The 17,427-nt window shown below is 30.8% G+C and overlaps 2 protein-coding genes across 2 annotated transcripts; one reads left to right on the top strand and one right to left on the bottom strand.

Moving 5' to 3' along the window:
• Window positions 1-7,921: 7,921 nt before the first annotated feature.
• LOC122505437 lies at window positions 7,922-11,767 on the top strand. Its single transcript, XM_043617048.1, has 3 exons — window positions 7,922-8,096; window positions 8,217-9,830; window positions 9,894-11,767. The coding sequence occupies exons 1-3, from the start codon at window positions 7,922-7,924 to the stop codon at window positions 11,765-11,767; spliced, it is 3,663 nt and encodes a 1,220-aa protein (XP_043472983.1).
• Window positions 11,768-13,395: 1,628 nt separating this feature from the next.
• On the bottom strand, window positions 13,396-14,331 carry LOC122505436. Its single transcript, XM_043617047.1, has 3 exons — window positions 14,179-14,331; window positions 14,030-14,121; window positions 13,396-13,954 (listed from the first exon to the last, which is right to left on the bottom strand). Exons 1-3 carry the CDS (start codon window positions 14,329-14,331, stop codon window positions 13,396-13,398), a joined length of 804 nt encoding a protein of 267 aa, XP_043472982.1.
• Between the last annotated feature and the right edge of the window lie 3,096 nt (window positions 14,332-17,427).

Here is a 17,427-nt window from a genome sequence, read left to right as displayed (position 1 = left end):
TCGAAGACAGATTAACCTTTTTTGATTTTCGAAGGCTTATTTTAAAGCTGAAATTGTAACGAAGATTTCTGTGTTTTTAGAAAAATTTTATCTAAATTTTTCTAGATTTTTGAAAAAGTTGAAGTCAAGAGACAAAAATGAGAAAATTTGTTAATTTTTTTTATTTCTTTCTCACTCTACAACTTAAAAAAATAATTAACGAAATGACTTTAAAGACGGCTTAATTTATGTAGAATTTAATCAGCTTTCTAACCGTATTTAAGTTTCTTTTTTATCTTCTTTAATTTCCGAGATATGATTGAAAAAGTGATGGCATGTTTTTTCATAGAGTCGATTGTAATCGACCTTATACTCGTGGACGGTAGTGTAAGTCGCGCAAAATTATTTCTCAGAAATAAGCAGGCCTCGAACTGAGTACATAAATTAAGGAAAAGTACGTAATTTTGAATTTGGTACCTAAAAGTACGTAATTTTGACAAAAGGTCCGTAAAGTACGTAATTTTGACCATTTCGACTAAAAATCAAAATTTGTATACAGATTGTGAATAAATATTTAGTTATGCCCTCTCTATTTTTATTCACATTCACTTTCCGATCAATCTGCTGACGGTGATCATTTTCAGAAACAGTGATTGGTCGAAAACGATAGTCATATTTTGTTAATAAAGGGTTCATACCACTATACATGCCTCAAAATTTAGCTTTTTTGAAGAATTTTTTTACGATCCATGTAAATTTTATTGATCTAGGTCTTTTATATCTAGGTATTTTTTTAAATTTTTTTTTCTTTTAACAAAGACACTCTCTAACTATATAGAAAACGTCGTTTTATTAAAAAAATATTGTTTAATTATTTAAAATTTAACAATAGAATACACAACATGAAAAAATGTGAATTGAGTTACTGATAATATAAAAATTTACTGATTCAACTAGTAACTATGTAAGTACATAGCCTTTGTACGCGTTCAAATGTCACCTAAAATAATATATTTAAAGTGCTGAGATCTTTCTAAAATTTTACACAACATTTTTGAGATATTCTATACTTTCAAAATCCGTAAAAAAATTTAATTTTTTGAAGTTGACAAAGTGGTATGAACCCTTAAAGAATTTCAAAAACTTCTTAATTTACAGTTCTTAAGTAAAATTTTATCATAAGAACATATAAAATATTATTTTAATTTTAAGATTTTCTCAACTAATAAAAATATGTTGATTGAAATCCATGTAATTATTTAAACTATATCATTCTATTTTGCGATTTAAAGTCGGCACTTTCAATAAAAAATTACAAATTTTGGTACGTAAATTGGTCACTAATTTTTCCTTTTTTGGTACGTAAAGTACGTAATTTTCAATGCCGAAGGCAGTTCGAGGCCTGAATAAGACCTGCAGGAACATTTTATTATCATCTGTTCTAGAGGTTAAGTATAATTAATTATAACTTTTAAATTAATTATTTTGTAAAAAAAATTCGGCAGGAATATTTTTTTTAAATAATAAATTGTTATGTTTTAATTTATTGCACTTTTTGCTTGTATATTTTATTTTTATTAAATAAATAATTTAATTTGAGGGTTAAATATTTTAAAACAATGATTAAAAAATTAAAAACAAAAGAAAACGCCTATTAAATATACCAAAGGCTTCAGAGATGAATTGATAATTTAATGAAAAAATTCTCGTTTTTTCTAATTATAAAAATATTACAATTTTTTAAACAATATATTTTTAGTTTTAGTCATCAAATATTTTTACATAGTTTACATATTATGTTTAAAACGTTAAAAAATATGATGTTATTATATAGAAAATGAGGCTTCGGAGATGAATTGAATTTTTACTCTCATTGATAATACTATTTTAATTAATAATTTCAATAACTTTTTATATCATATTTTAAACAAATATTAAAGTAAAAAATAAACGTTATATTCTGAACTTAAATTTGATATACAGTAGGATTCAAGAATGCCTTGTCGCACTCATATGTTCCCATGGAAACATATGAGTGCGACACGTTCAAACTAGGAAGGCATTCTTGAATCCTACTGTATATCATAAATAAGTTAAAATTATTTGATTACGTTAAAATATAATTATAAAATATACATTCTGTTTAACCAAAATTCGTTGACAAAATTAAATATGTTTTTTAAATAGAAAGAACTTTAAATATAAGTATTAGATAAAGATAGATGAATCTTCGTAGATTATAAATAAATATTTTAAAAAATATAACTATATAAAATATTAATTAAAAATTAATTTAAATAATGAACCTCATGTTGGAGACACGTGAAGTGGTCACTTTTATTAAAATTTTTTAAAATAGTACCTGGAAAAAAAAATATTTTTAACCTGGAAAACCTGGAAAAGTCCTGGAATTTTATTTGACAATAATACTAGACACCCTGCTTTAAGCAAACTTTAGTGAACAAATTTTTAAGTTGATCATGTATTAATATTCACTAGTCGAATCTTTGTTTATACATTTTCTGTAATGCTTAATACATCTACTAATTTTCATTTCAATTTATTTAATTTTTTTAAATTGATTTAATTTAATCACAGTCATTTAACTGATTTAAACTAGATTATTAATTTCGTTTTCCATGTGGTTTTTTTTATTATTTGAAAATCAATAATATGCATTCATGTGAGTTTTTCGACTTATAAACTAAGCAGTAAAACAAATCTATTGTTCAATTATATTATTTTGTAAGGTTTATTACAACATTGTACTGTATAGATTTATACCAAACTTAACCCTTAAACCGCACCCTGTGTGTGCGACACCCATATTGTGACATTAGTCTTCCAAGTGTCTTTGTGTATTTGATAACTTTATGAAGTTGTCGGCGAAAAATTTCAGCTTGTCTGACACCCAGTTTTTGGTTTAAGGTAATTTCAGTAGTTTTAAAAAACTCTTTTTTAATTATTAAAATTAAATAAATCATTATGAAACCTATTTGCCTTCAAAATAGATGTACTGAGCTATATAAGATAATTTTTCCAAAAGATAATATCCTATTCCAGCTTGGAGAACACACTTAAAAGTCCCCGGGTGTCGCACACCCAGTGTGCGGTTTAAGGATGGATTCGGCAGTGCGCCGTTTTAGGGGTTAAACTTTTAAGGAGCCAACCTTAATACTGTAAATTTTTTTCAGTTGTTACATAAGTAACTTATAGATTGTAGGAGTACACATTGTACGAAAGGGCATGTCCCGTTATGTTTCTAAATAAATAAATAAATAAATCTTTTTGTACATTTTTATTATAATTTAACTATCTTCTATGACAACTTAATTATTTAAATAAAAAAAGAAATTATTGAATAATTTATTCAATAGTGAATATAAAAAATGTCTCATCACAGATTTTTCTAAATTTCATTCTTTTGCATTTTTAGATTATTATAAATTTATCTATAGACATTTTCTTATTTTAACGGAAAAATGTAGTGTTTCTTTCTATTTTACTTAGCAACATCGTATCGTGTAGGAGAATCTACGCTTCGTAAAATAATACAAGAGACGAGCATAGCATTAATTTAAGTACTGGCTCCTGATTACCTAAAAGTACCTAATCGTGAGAACTGGATTAAAATATCTGAAGGATTTAGGGATGTTTGGAACTTGCCGAACTTATTTGGATGTTGTAACGATACTGGAATTTTTGAAGACAGTTTAGTTACAGAAGGATTCTTGAATGTCATTTTGAATTTACCCGACTAGTATTACAACCCTAATTTTTTTGGTTGGTGACAACATTTTTCCATTATGTACCAAGCTGTTAAAACCATATCCTGGTTCTTATTTAAGTGAAGAACAAAAGGTTTTCAATTATTGTCTGTCATGTGCGAGAAGAATTTTTGAAAACGCTTTTATTATTATGGCTTCGAGATGAAGAATTTGACACACTAAAATTTCTGCTGACCTCCAGAAAGTCGAAAACATTGTCATATACATTATTTGCCTGCATAACTTCTTAATGACTATGAACAATAAAACAGACACAAATAGACGGTAATATTGTCTAGCATCTCATGTTGATCGAGAAACAGAAGAAGGATGTGTCCTATTAGGTAAATTTTTTAAATATTTACGATTTAGAAAGTTTTGATTTGATTACACTGTGTTACAAAAAAAATATGACTTCAAAAACTTTCTATGGGACCTAGTGGAGGTTGTAGGGCTTGAAAAACTGAGCAAAATGGTATATTTTAAATTGCCTAAATACCCTCAAAATTCTATTTTAGAGCTAAAAAAACCGTTTTTTAGGAGTTAATCCACAAAAAACCTTCTAACTTTCTTATTTTTTGACCGATTTGAATTTATTTTTTTTGTTTGGAAGCTGAAAAACAAATTTTTCCAACGCTATAAATAGTTTTATCGTATCTTATTAAATGACGACAATAAAGACCAAAAAGTTTTTAAAAATTAATTTTTTTAGTTAATTTTTCTAGTTTCTTATAAATTTGTAACTGTTATCTCACATACAATAATTTTTTTCGTAGTATGCATCGAAAGTATAGTCGATTCTGCTTTTAATGACGCCTGATTGAATAGAATTCGTTAAAATTTGTCAAAGTTATCATACTTTAAATTTTATAGTTACATAAAGTTTTAGAGATGACTGGTCTTTTTTTACATTTAACAAAATAGCGTAGATGTTTAAAGTAAATTCTTTGTGAACTAAGCAAAATTAATGATTTTAGATTAAATTTAACTCAGAATTCATTGTTGATTACAAAAATCGTATAAAACAGAATATTTTTTGTCAACAATTTAATAAATAATTAAAAATTTAAAAATGCTTTTTTAATGTTTTTTTTAACTTTGCACTGTCTTCTTGGCGCTTGAGAGACCAACAATATTCCGAAAGCATATTACAAGTGATTTTTCCCTAAAAAGATGTGTTAAAAAAACCACTAAAAAAGCATATTTAAATTTTATATCATTTGTTAAATTGTTGACAAAAAATATTCTGTTTTATATGATATTTGTAATCAACAATGAATTCTAAGTTAAATTTAATCTAAAATCATATATTTTGCTTAGTTCACAAAGAATTTACTTTGAATATCTACGCTATTTTGTTAAATGTAAAAAAAAGACCAGTCATCTCTAAAACTTTATGTAACTATAAAATTTAAAGTATGATAACTTTGACAAATTTTAACGAATTCTATTCAATCAGGCGTCATTAAAAGCAGAATCGACTATACTTTCGATGCATAGTACAAAAAAAATTATTATATGGCGGTTTTCACGTCAAATGTCCATCCAAAAAAAAGTGTTGATGAATCAATCCCCAAACTTTTTTATGAGTTGTCCTATAAGTAAGTAATTTATCAGCCAAATATTTTTGAATTTTATAAAAAATTATGAGAAGTGGAGGGGGTAGAAGTTTTGAGTTTTTATGTGACACGCACTACTTCGTTTATTTATTGTATTTTAACGAGACAATGCAAAATAATTTTCGAATATGGTATCTTTAGGTTTTTTCATAAGCTTTCGATTGCCGTAGTCCATTTTAGAAAATTTTTTGATTTTGACCAAAATTTTTGAAAATTAAGGATAAAATTTAATTTTTCTCATCTTCTTCATCTTGTACGGTACATAACGAACTTCAGATTACTGCCAATGGATGTGTAAAGATTATAAAAGTTATAAAAGGTAAAACAAATGAATAAACTAAACTCGACAACTTTAACCAAAAAAATTACATATTATCAATCATACATATGGGCAATTCCACGGGAAATTTTTCTACGACATTTTAGAATCGGTTAAACATATTTTTTTATCGTTCTTGATAGAAAAATATTAAATACGTATTTTTTTATTTTTCCATATTTGCCAAAATTTTCGAGTTATGAATTTTTGAAATTTTGGATTTTTAAAAGTAGACCTATTTTCAATAGCTTATAACTTTGAAAGTATTAAGTTTGGAAAAAAGTTGTCAAAGGAAGAAAGTTTTGGTTTTTCTTCAACTTTTAAAAGATTTAAAAAAAAATTTTTTTTTTCAATTTTTAATAAAAAAAAAATTTTTTTTATAAACAAATTAATTTTTTTTAAATTTGGGCGCGATTTTTTTTTATTTTTTTTTTATTTATTTCTACCTACTAATATACAGAAAAATTTCCAAAAAGAATCGAGATTGGCCGACTCGTAGTTTTCGTTCCATAAATTTTTTATAGAAGGAAAACTGTGAATTATAAGTCTAAAAGCTTGTAACTTTGAAAGTTTTGAGTTTAGAAAAAACTAGTCAGAGAAGGAAAATCTTGGTTTTTCTTTAACTTTTATGTAATTTAAAAAAAAAATTTTTTTTTATAAACAAATTAATTAAAAAATTTATAGAACGAAAACTACGAGTCGGCCCATCTCGATTCTTTTTGGAAATTTTTCTGTATATTAGTAGGTATAAATAAATAAAAAAAAAATAAAAAAAAATCGCGCCCAAATTTAAAAAAAATTAATTTGTTTATAAAAAAAAATTTTTTTTATTAAAAATTGAAAAAAAAATTTTTTTTTTAAATCTTTTAAAAGTTGAAGAAAAACCAAAACTTTCTTTCTTTGACAACTTTTTTCCAAACTCAATACTTTCAAAGTTATAAGCTATTGAAAATGGGACTACTTTTAAAAATCCAAAATTTCGAAAATTCATAACTCGAAAATTTTGGCAAATATGGAACAATAAAAAAATACGTATTTAATATTTTTCTATCATGAACAATAAAAAAATATGTTTAACCGATTCTAAAATGTCGTAGAAAAATTTCCCGTGGAATTGCCCATATATACGTAAAAGCATGAAATCAACACGAATTCATTCGTTTTGCTTCAAATCTCTTTAACTTTTCAGTAGTTAAGCTAGGCGGGTTCTGGGCCACTTACCTACAGTCGGTAAGGTAGATTTCTTTAATAGTGAACTTTCAAGTGGCTTAGAAGGGGTATTCTGTTTTACCGACCGAGTTTTAGTACTGGCTGTCACCGCTAGATGGCGCCACTTTATTTTTGTTCAATTTAAACCCCCTTAGAGGGGTATTTAAATTTTTATTTTTGAATTTTCAAGTGGCTTAGAAGGGGTGTTATGTTTTACCGACATCTGAGTTCAGGCTGCCACCGAGAGATGGCGCCACATGTGAATTCTGACCCACTTGGCGCGAAATTTCAATTTTTTATTTTTAAACTTTCAAGTGGGTTAGAAGGGGTAATTTTAAATTTCGCGCCACTAAGTGAAAGTTGGTTGGTGTTCTACTTTACCGACCTTGATGATAATACTCCTATAAAAATGCCGGTAAATTACCGACTGATGATAAGTTACCGACCAATGGCATTACCGACCGATGACCCACTTGGGTTATGTTAACTTCAAGTTATCCCAGTAGTCGGCGTTAACTACATTGTGGTAGGAGAGTTGCGTGCGCCTGTGGAGTAGTGGGGAGTTGCACAGTGGGGAGGTGCGTATAGTGGGGACTAGGGTATAAGTTACGGAGCGCGAGCCACGAGCATCAGTTGCATCTTGAATGGTGCAGCAGACTACTTTCAGGTTTTCAGGGTTCCAGATTTTCTTTAGAGTTTACAGAGATTTTTTTTCGATTTGATTTTCAGAGACAATTTTTCAGAGTTTTTTTTTGTTTTGAATTTAGGAGTTATTTATTATAGGTTTTTTTTTATTTTTTGTGTTCTATTTTGCATTAGTTTTAAGTTGGTGGTGGTTTTTTTTCTATTTTTGGGTTCTTTTTTTTCTATTTCAGGATTTTTTTTTAGATCTAGTTGTTTATTTTGAGGATTTTTTTAGATTTAGTTGTTTATTTTCAGGATTTTTTTTTAGTTTGAGTTTTTTTTTCAGGTTTTTCTTAGTTTTAGACGTATTTTTTTTAAGTTTATTTTCAGATTTAGGTATCAAGATGCCAAAGTGCAAATCGTCAAAGAAATCACGACGACGGATAAACCTCAAGGACTACAATGAGGTGTGTGAGGAGGCTGACAACTTTATCAAACTTGCAGAGCGAGGACTCAGCACCACGATGAATATGACAGGTGACGATAAGCTTATTAAAACTTTTGAATGGCAAAACAAGTGTGAGCGTTACAAAAACGTAATGCGTAATTTTTTGAAAAAATATGAATTTTTACCTTATCAAAAATCAAGATGTTTGAATTTAAACCAAAAGATAGAATATTTGTGTTGCCATTTTGAAGTATTAAGTAAACGCGGTGCGGGTGTGCAAATGGAGAATGAAAGATTGAAATGGGTAAATTTTGATAAGGCATTCGATGATCGTTTACAAACCAGTGCTATTATGAATTTATCGTATAAAGATATTAACTCGTTCTTGGATGATGCCTTTGCTTTATTCAAAATTAATATTCAAAAAGCTTTAAACAGGTTTGGTTCGCTAAAAGTGTATACCGTGTTAGGCGCGAAATTTGTTAAAGATTCCATTGACGGGAAAACACAAGAAATATCAGATTTAAAGACATTTATTGCGAAAACCGGTGAAATTTTAGTTACAACCCCATTAGATGACTGGTACAATGTTTATGTTAAACAAGTAACCCTAAAAAGAATGGAGGAATTCCAAGAGAAAGATTCTAATTGGAGACTTCATTCTATTGAAAGGTTGGAAGTTAACATTAACAAATACAACCCAATGCGTGCAAGCTCGTATATCAATTTGCCATCTGCTATCAATAGAAAGCATGCCTGCATAAATGTTCAAAACACCGATAACCAGTGTTTTAAATGGTCAATATTGTCAGCGTTATATCCCTCAGATAATAAGCATGCACACAGAGTTGCAAAATACAGGCAATATGAAGATTCACTCGATTTTACTGGAATTGAATTTCCAGTTGCACTTAAAGATATTTCAAAGTTTGAGGTTTTAAACAACATTTCAGTCAACGTTTACGGCCTTGTCAAAAGAGATGAAAAATTTAGTGTTTCACCTCTACATCTATCATCACAAAAGAAAATTCATCATGTTAACCTTTTACGAGTTGAAGACCACTACATTGATGAAAATCATGAAGAAGAAGAGGAGGAGGAGGAGGATGAAGTTGCTATCATGTCATTCAACTACCACTATGTCTGGATCAAGGATTTGTCGAGACTCGTCAGTTCAGACTTATCAAAGAAGAAGAACAAAAAATACATCTGTGATCGCTGCTTACACTATTTTGGAGAAGAATCTAAGCTGAACGAACATGAAGAAAATTGTAGAGTGATGAACGACACAAGAATTAAATTGCCTCAACTTGGAAAAAATATCCTTGAATTTCAACATTTCCAAAACAAGGAACGTGTGCCTTTTATTATCTATGCGGATTGTGAGAGTCTTTTAATTCCTACAGAAGCACCAAAAGAAATATCCAATACAGAAGTTTTTCAAAATCATGAAACTCTCAGTATTGGATATTACTTGAAGTGCGCTTTTGATGATTCTTTGTCTGTATACAAATCGTCTCCAAGAGATGAGGAGTATCCAGCAAAGTGGTTTGCAAAGGAATTAAAAAATTTGGCTGATAATATAGATTCTTTATTTAAAAATCCTGTGCCCATGGAAACTCTAAGTTCTCAGCAATGGGTAGCTTTTCGAAATGATAGCACATGTCATATTTGTAAAAAGAAAATCGAGCCTGGACAAGTAAAAGTAAGAGACCATTGTCATCTAACAGGGAAGTTTCGTGGACCCGCGCATCAAGAATGTAATATTAATTACCATGAATCGCAAACCATACCTGTCGTTTTTCATAACCTAAGCGGCTATGATGCACACTTTATCATTGAATCGATTGCTACTGAATTTGAAGGTAATGTTTATCTCCTCCCCATAAATAAAGAAAAATATATTAGTTTTACTAAAAATGTAAAAGGTAGTTTTATAAAATTTCGTTTTATCGATTCTTTTAAATTCATGGCATCATCATTGGACAAGTTAGCATCCTATCTTAATGAGTACAAAATTGTTAATTCTGTTTTTTCCAACTATAGTGATGACAAAATTCAATTGTTAACTCGAAAAGGAGTTTTTCCCTACGAGTACATCGATTCAAGGGAAAAACTCAATGAAACAGAGTTACCACCCAAAGAAAAATTTTATAGCACTTTAAACGATTCGAATGTCTCTGATGATGATTATACCCACGCGCAGAAAGTTTGGAATGAATTCAATTGTCAAAATCTCGGTGATTACGTATACTTGTACATGCAAACCGATATATTGTTACTCGCGGACATTTTTGAAAATTTTAGAAATCAATGTTTAGTCGCGTACGGTCTTGACGCAGCGCATTATTATACAACACCGGGACTAACATGGGATGCCATGTTGAAGTACACGGAAATAAGATTGGAACTCCTCACTGACATTGACATGGTAATGTTTATAGAACGTGGTATAAGAGGTGGAGTGAGTCAGTGCATGAATCGTTACGCAAAAGCTAATAATCATTATATGAAGAATTACAATGAGAGTGAGGAAACATCTTATATCATGTACTTTGACGCAAATAACTTGTACGGTTGGGCCATGGTTCAGTCACTTCCCTATGGTGGCTTCAAGTGGGTAGAGAATGTCGATAATAGTTTTGATTTCAATGTTGCAGACGATGCGCCTACGGGTTACATTTTGGAAGTTGATTTGGATTATCCAGATCAGCTTCATGATAAACACAGCGATTTTCCATTTTGTCCGGAACGCTCGAAGCCACCAGGGTCAAAACAGGAGAAGCTCCTAACTACCCTCCTACCGAAACGAAAGCACGTTCTCCATTATCGTGCCTTAAAACAAGCTATTGACAACGGTCTCGTGCTAGTTAAAATTCATCGCGTCTTAAAATTCGAACAATCCATGTGGTTGAAAAGTTACATTGACTTTAATACTACGAAAAGAACAAACGCTAGTAATGAATTTGAGAAAAACTTGTTTAAATTGATGAACAACGCAGTATTTGGCAAAACAATGGAGAACGTGCGGAAACATGTGGAAATTAAACTTGTGACAAAGTGGGAGGGTAGGTATGGAGCTGAAGCCTTAATCTCCAAACCTAATTTCCACAGCAGAGCCATTTTCAATGAAAACTTGGTTGCTGTGGAACTTAGAAAAATGGAAGTTCTAATGAACAAACCACTTTATATTGGTTTAACCGTGCTAGATGTTTCAAAAACGCTAATCTATGACTTTCACTATGATTATATGCTGAAAAAATATGATGAAAAGAAACTAAAATTATTGTACACCGACACCGATAGTCTTATTTATGAAATCAAGTGCTCAGACATTTACGAAGACATGAAGAAAGATATTCAAAAGTTTGATACTTCTGATTACCCAACAAATAACGTGTACAATATTCCGCAAGCCAACAAAAAGATATTAGGCCTCATGAAGGATGAGTGCAGTGGAAAAGTTGTAACAGAATTTGTTGGCTTGCGGAGCAAAATGTACAGCGTTCGCGTAGAAGAGAAAGATTTAATAAAAAAGGCTAAAGGTGTGAAAGCATTAGTTGTAAAGAAAAATATCGACTTTGATGATTATGTTTATTGTCTACAAAATGTTAAAATCCAATCGAGGACGCAATATTGTATTCGGTCGAATCTTCACAAAGTACAAACTTTGAAACAAACAAAAATTGCTTTAAGTCCTTATGACGACAAGAGATACTTAATAGAAAACAGCACCGACACCCTCGCATGGGGTCATTGTAAAATTCTTGAAATTGACGACGAAGAAGATAAATTAATGTGAATAAAACATTGTTAAAAAAAAAGAGAGAGGGAGGAATTGATTGTTTGAATAAAATATGTTCATTTTATTTTATGTCTTCTTTATTTTAAATAAACCTTAATCTAGTTACATGAATTTATTTTAACTTTTTAAACTTATTTTAACTTTTCTTAACATTACTTTAACTTTATTTAACTATATTTTAACTTTATTTAACTATATTTTAACTTTACTTTAACTTATTTTAACGTTACTTTAACTTATTTGAAAGTTACTTTAACTATACTTTAACGTTAACTATATTACATATCAGATTTTTTTATCCAACTATTATGTGAGCTATCGAATCCAAGCCATTTCACGTATACATCATTACCACGAGTCTTGAGAACTTTTTCTACAAGGTAAACATCTGGATATTGAACTTTCAGCAATTCTTCTTCGTAGAAACCACCTTCGATGGGTTGATTTTGATAATCTTTCAGCTTGTATGTAACTGGTTTTGTTGATTTAACTTTTTCCACAGTGAATATTTCCGTTGTCCAATTGGGAGTATATCCTTTTTCAAAAATATTTTTAAACTTGCTAACTCGAACTCTGTCTCCAACTTTGAATTTTGATCTTTTTAGCGGAATTCTACGTAGTTTACGGATACGTCTCAGCAGTTCTCTTGTATCTTCTACGGTGACATCTTTGGGTTTCATACCAATAGTACGATGCTTTTTATTATTGTACTTTGACATAAGAGTTGGTAAAAGATTAATCCATTTATAATTGCCTTGTAAGCTGAATTCAGGCCACATCATATTTTTTAGAGTGCGGTTAAATCTTTCAACAATTGAGGCTTTCAAATTACTATAGGTAGAATAGAGATTAATGTTAAATTCTTGCATTAAACTCTTAAATTCAGAATTGTAAAATTCTTTGCCTCTATCAGTATGCAAATTTTTAGGAATTCGGCCTTGTTTGAGAATAGTTTTCATGGCCAAAGAAATATCCTTTCCATTCTTACTCTTTACAGCCACAGCCCAGGCATATTTGGAAAATATGTCTATAACTGTGAGCATGTATTTGAAACCTTTATTAGAATAAGAATAAGGTATCATTTCAACCAAATCTGCTTGCCAGGTTTCATCGATGCCACGCATTTGAACTTTTCGACGAGGATAATTTTTTCTAGCTTGTCTATGCAATTCTTTAACAACAGTTAACTTTTCACCGTCCATTTTCAAGATGGGTTAAACGTGAATCCAACTTAGCGATATATTTAGCGTTTTGAAGAGGTAGTTCAAGTTGTAACTCAGTTTCAATCTGCTTAAGTTTTTCGTTAATTCTTTCTTCAATAGATTGAATAAGAAGAGTCAAGTCATCAATAGCTGATCTTGAAGAAGTTGTAACTGCAAAGACGGTTTTTATTTCGTTTTTAACAATTTTTTTTACTTGTCTTAAATTTACAGCGTCTCGTTGCTCTTCAGCGTCTTGAACGTTGCAAAGTCTTTTGTTATCAATGTCGTATTGTCCACTTGGAGTAATTTTAAAACCAATTCCAGAAGGTCCAGGAAGTCCACGACTTGCAAGAGGCCGTGACAAGGGATGTCCAAACACATCAATGCTCATTTTAATACTAAGCTCTATTTGCTTGTACTCTCCTAATATATAATGCGAGCTTCACGTAGTTCTTCGATGATTGACATAATTTCATTATTATGGCTTATATTACCAGCTTGCTGTGATGCTACTAGCAGACGTAATCGGTCAACTAGTTCATTGGGATCATCCCAATAGATGTAGTCTGGTTCAAATTGTTTCTTTGAAATCATAAATTGAGGTAATTTCTTTCCAAGCTGCTTCTTCTTCTTCTTCAAAATACCTCTACCCTTTTTTGGTGTACCCTTAAAAAGTTTTGAAATGACATCAGTGTATTTAGAATTCCTGGTTACGTTGACAAGTCCACTGGAACTATAATTTTTTCGGTGTGCATTTGTAGCTACAAGAATTTCTTTATAATTTTCCAAATCATCTGAACTTATTAATGCAGGATTAGGTTCTTGTCGAAATAAAAGTTCAAGCAACCCAGCAGTTTTTAAATATTTTTTCTTTCCAACAAGTTGAATATGTGAACCTTCTAAATCAACTGGTGTATCACCAATAATAAAAGAACCATTAGGAAGCTTACGTACTCCATAAACCAAGTCTAGAAAACTTTTCCTGTTTTTATTCAATAATTGAATAAACTTATTTGTCAAATTTTCATAATTAAGTTCTTCTCCCTCTTCTTCAAACTTGTTGCTCTTATCAAATAGACTGTCATTGAGTAGAGTTTTATCAAATTCCTCTTCCTCATCAACAGCAGTTGAGAAAGAAAAATCATTTTCCTCCTTTTTAACTTTTTCTTTCTTAATATTTTTGAAAGGTATGTCAGTTATGTTCACCAGCTTTTCCAGGGGTGTTACTATTGGTTGAAAAGTTTCTTTCAATACTGTTTCTGCAGCCTCTTTACCCATTTTGAGTAAACGATGTTTCCTCCTAATAGCATCACTTGCTTTTGCTATTTGACGAAGCGTTTCTTGCTCTTTTCGATACATGTTTTCTTCGAGACAAGATAAACTATACTAACGAAAAATTCAATAAAGTTCTTGTATTTATAGTGAAATGAAGCAATCAAATCCTCTTCTATATCTTCCTTCATTAAAATTACGGTCCTTATCAATAACAACAAATCCATATTTGTCAGATTTCCAACATTCTGAACATAAATCGCGAAATTGAGTATAACTCATATCTGTATTAACATGATCTTCGTATACATGTTTCAGATTCTTTTCATCTTGTCTAAATAGAACCAATAAATTAACATTATCTCGAACTAGATGTTTAGGAATACGAGCATACGTTTGACATAAATAGAAACTGTCAACGTTTACATGTCTGCCCATACAAAAGAAAGCTCTAACATTATCTTGCTTTTCACAAGCAATGTCATCAAAAACGAATATTGAATTTGCTTTAGCATCTTTTGGAGATACTACTTCTTCATGTTCACTAAATGGAAAATACTCAACACCATCTACCTGACTGATTACATTTTCTAAAAATTTATATTTCGGTTGCTGTAGAGATTTAGAGTAGAGGTAAATATTTTCAAAACTTAGACCATTTGGATGTATTATTAGGGAAAGAAGAGCATTCGTTTTACCACAATTTGAGGGGCCACAGAAAACTGCTCGAATGCTGTCTGAAAACAGACTACCGTGACGTTTAATCTTTTTTTCATTAGTTTCAACATCTATACTAGAGATTGGCAGTGCGACAGGTTGTTTCGTGAACTGCATCTTGACAGTAACTGCTTGAAAATCTATAAATACCCAGCTTTTATAGTCAATTTGTCAGTTTCACGTCAACCATTGTAGAGTGAAGTATGATTCTGCATCAGGAGGTGAAAAAAGGTCGCTATCAAGGAAAAGGTTTAATTAATCGTATCATCAATAGTCTACCGTTTGAGTTACATTTACCAGGATACCAATTCTGTGGGCCTGGTACAAAATTGGCTAAGCGTTTGTCACGAGGTGACCAAGGAATTAATCCACTAGACGCTGCATGCAAGCAACACGACATTGCATATTCGCAAAATCGTGAAAATATTCAAGCTAGAAACGAAGCAGATAAAGTATTAGCTAAGAAAGCTTGGGAACGTGTTAAAGCTAGTGATTCTAGTTTAGGTGAAAGAGCAGCTGCTTTAGCTATTTCTGGAACCATGAAAACTAAATCTAAATTAGGTATGGGGATGAAAAGAAGGAGAAAATCATCCATTAGAAAGAAAAAAAGAAAAACAATATGTAGGAAGAAAAGGATAGCACTAAGAAAAATTGTAGATGCTGCGCGAAAAAGTATGGTTCCCAGTAATAATGCTGAAGAATCAATTAGAGCAGCTATGACTGGTGCACGAAAAGCAATAAAAAATGTTGGTGGTAAATCCAAAGTTCTATCACCTAGAATTCTTCCAGTACCTACTAAAGTAGGTGGAATTTTACCGCTAGTTCCAATTTTTGCTGGACTTAGTGCATTAGGAGCTCTTGCTGGAGGAGCTTCAGGAATAGCAAGAGCTGTTAATAAGGCTAAAACAGCTAGTGAACAACTCGCAGAAGCTCAGCGTCACAATAAAACAATGGAAGCTATATCGCTTGGAAAAGGATTACACCTTAAACCTTATCGACAAGGACTTGGTCTCCATCTTAAACCTTACACTCAAGGAAAAGGAATTGGAAAACGAAAGAAACGAGCACCGAGAAAGAAAAAACGAGCATCAAGGAAGAAGAAGAAAATAACAAGAAGGAAAAAAAACTTGTTTTGAAGCTACCTCACCGACCATTAACTGATTTTGATTTGTTAAAGTATGCCAAAACTATAAAAATACCTTATTTTCGCGGTGTTTTTATGCGAAATGAACTACCTATTAGTGGTCCTCATCAATATGAATCAGGAATAATCAATCTTGATAATAAAGAAGGTGCTGGAACACATTGGGTAGCATATAAAAAATTCAAAAACGAAACAATGTATTTTGATAGTTTTGGTAACCTTGCACCACCAACAGATCTTGTCATTTATCTAGGTGATGGTAGCTTAATAAAATATAATCATGAAAGATTTCAAAATTATAATACATTTGTATGTGGGCACTTGTGTCTTAAATTTTTATGTAATCAACTAAATATTAAGAGTAGCTTTAACCTATATAAAAGTGTGTAACTATTGTAAGCTTTCAGTATAAAATCTGATAGCAAGATGAGTGGTTCATTTACTTTAACGTTAACGGGAAATTCTTCAGTTCTTGAAGCTGAATATTTCCCTCCAATAGAACTAAATTCAAATAAAAGTTATGTACTTGGTCTTGTTGAACTATTGACTTTTAATTCAATTCCCAATATTGATAAAGGAAATAATAAGTTTTACGTTGGAAATCAAGTAATTGATATTTCAACTGGAAGTTATGAAATTAAAGACATTGAATCTTATATACAAAATTCTGTAGAAATCGGAACTGTCATTAGTATAAAACCGAATAATAATACTTTGCGCAGTGTAGTTAAATCCAATTTGCCAATTGATTTTAACCCTAAAGACTCAATTGGTAATTTGTTGGGATTTACATCGAAGCTTCTAGAACCTCATAGAGCACATACTTCTGATTTACCTGTAGCCATTCTAAAGGTCAATTCAGTGAGAATTGAGTGCAACATAACATCTGGAGCGTATATAAATAATCAAAAAGTCCACACCATTCATGAGTTCTTCCCCAGCGTTCCACCAGGATATAAGATTGTGGAAGTGCCAGCTCACGTCATTTACCTTCCGATTGCCACCAAGACAATACATAATATACAGCTGCGAATTGTCGATCAGGACGGTGATTTAATAAATTTTAGAGGAGAAACTATAACAATTCGATTGCATATAAAGTCTTTGTAATGGGAATCATTTATAATCAAAGAGCTGTTGTTGGTGGAAACTATAAAAGTCAACCAACATGCAAGAGTCCAATCAGTCTAAATTTATCTCACAAGGTGTTAACACCTCAGAATCGCCTCTTTCTGCAAGAACTAGGTCTAAAAGTTCAAGGAAAGAAAATAAGACAACGAGACAATTAATCTACATATTTTTTGGTTGCTGTTGCAATAAAA

Source organism: Leptopilina heterotoma, unplaced genomic scaffold, assembly GCF_015476425.1.
Source record: "Leptopilina heterotoma isolate Lh14 unplaced genomic scaffold, ASM1547642v1 Lhet_359, whole genome shotgun sequence".
Classification (NCBI taxonomy): domain Eukaryota; kingdom Metazoa; phylum Arthropoda; class Insecta; order Hymenoptera; family Figitidae; genus Leptopilina; species Leptopilina heterotoma.
This window is presented reverse-complemented; position numbering and strand designations above follow the sequence as displayed.

Coding starts and splice junctions, on each gene's coding strand:
- LOC122505437 (XM_043617048.1), top strand. CDS start 7,922: ATGCCAAAGTGCAAATCGTCAAAGAAATCACGACGACGGATAAACCTC. Junction 8,097..8,216: donor TTTTGAATGGCAAAACAAGT/GTGAGCGTTACA, acceptor GCCATTTTGAAG/TATTAAGTAAACGCGGTGCG. Junction 9,831..9,893: donor GATTGCTACTGAATTTGAAG/GTAATGTTTATC, acceptor AAAATGTAAAAG/GTAGTTTTATAAAATTTCGT.
- LOC122505436 (XM_043617047.1), bottom strand. CDS start 14,331: ATGTATCGAAAAGAGCAAGAAACGCTTCGTCAAATAGCAAAAGCAAGT. Junction 14,122..14,178: donor TAACACCCCTGGAAAAGCTG/GTGAACATAACT, acceptor GTTAAAAAGGAG/GAAAATGATTTTTCTTTCTC. Junction 13,955..14,029: donor CTATTTGATAAGAGCAACAA/GTTTGAAGAAGA, acceptor GAATAAAAACAG/GAAAAGTTTTCTAGACTTGG.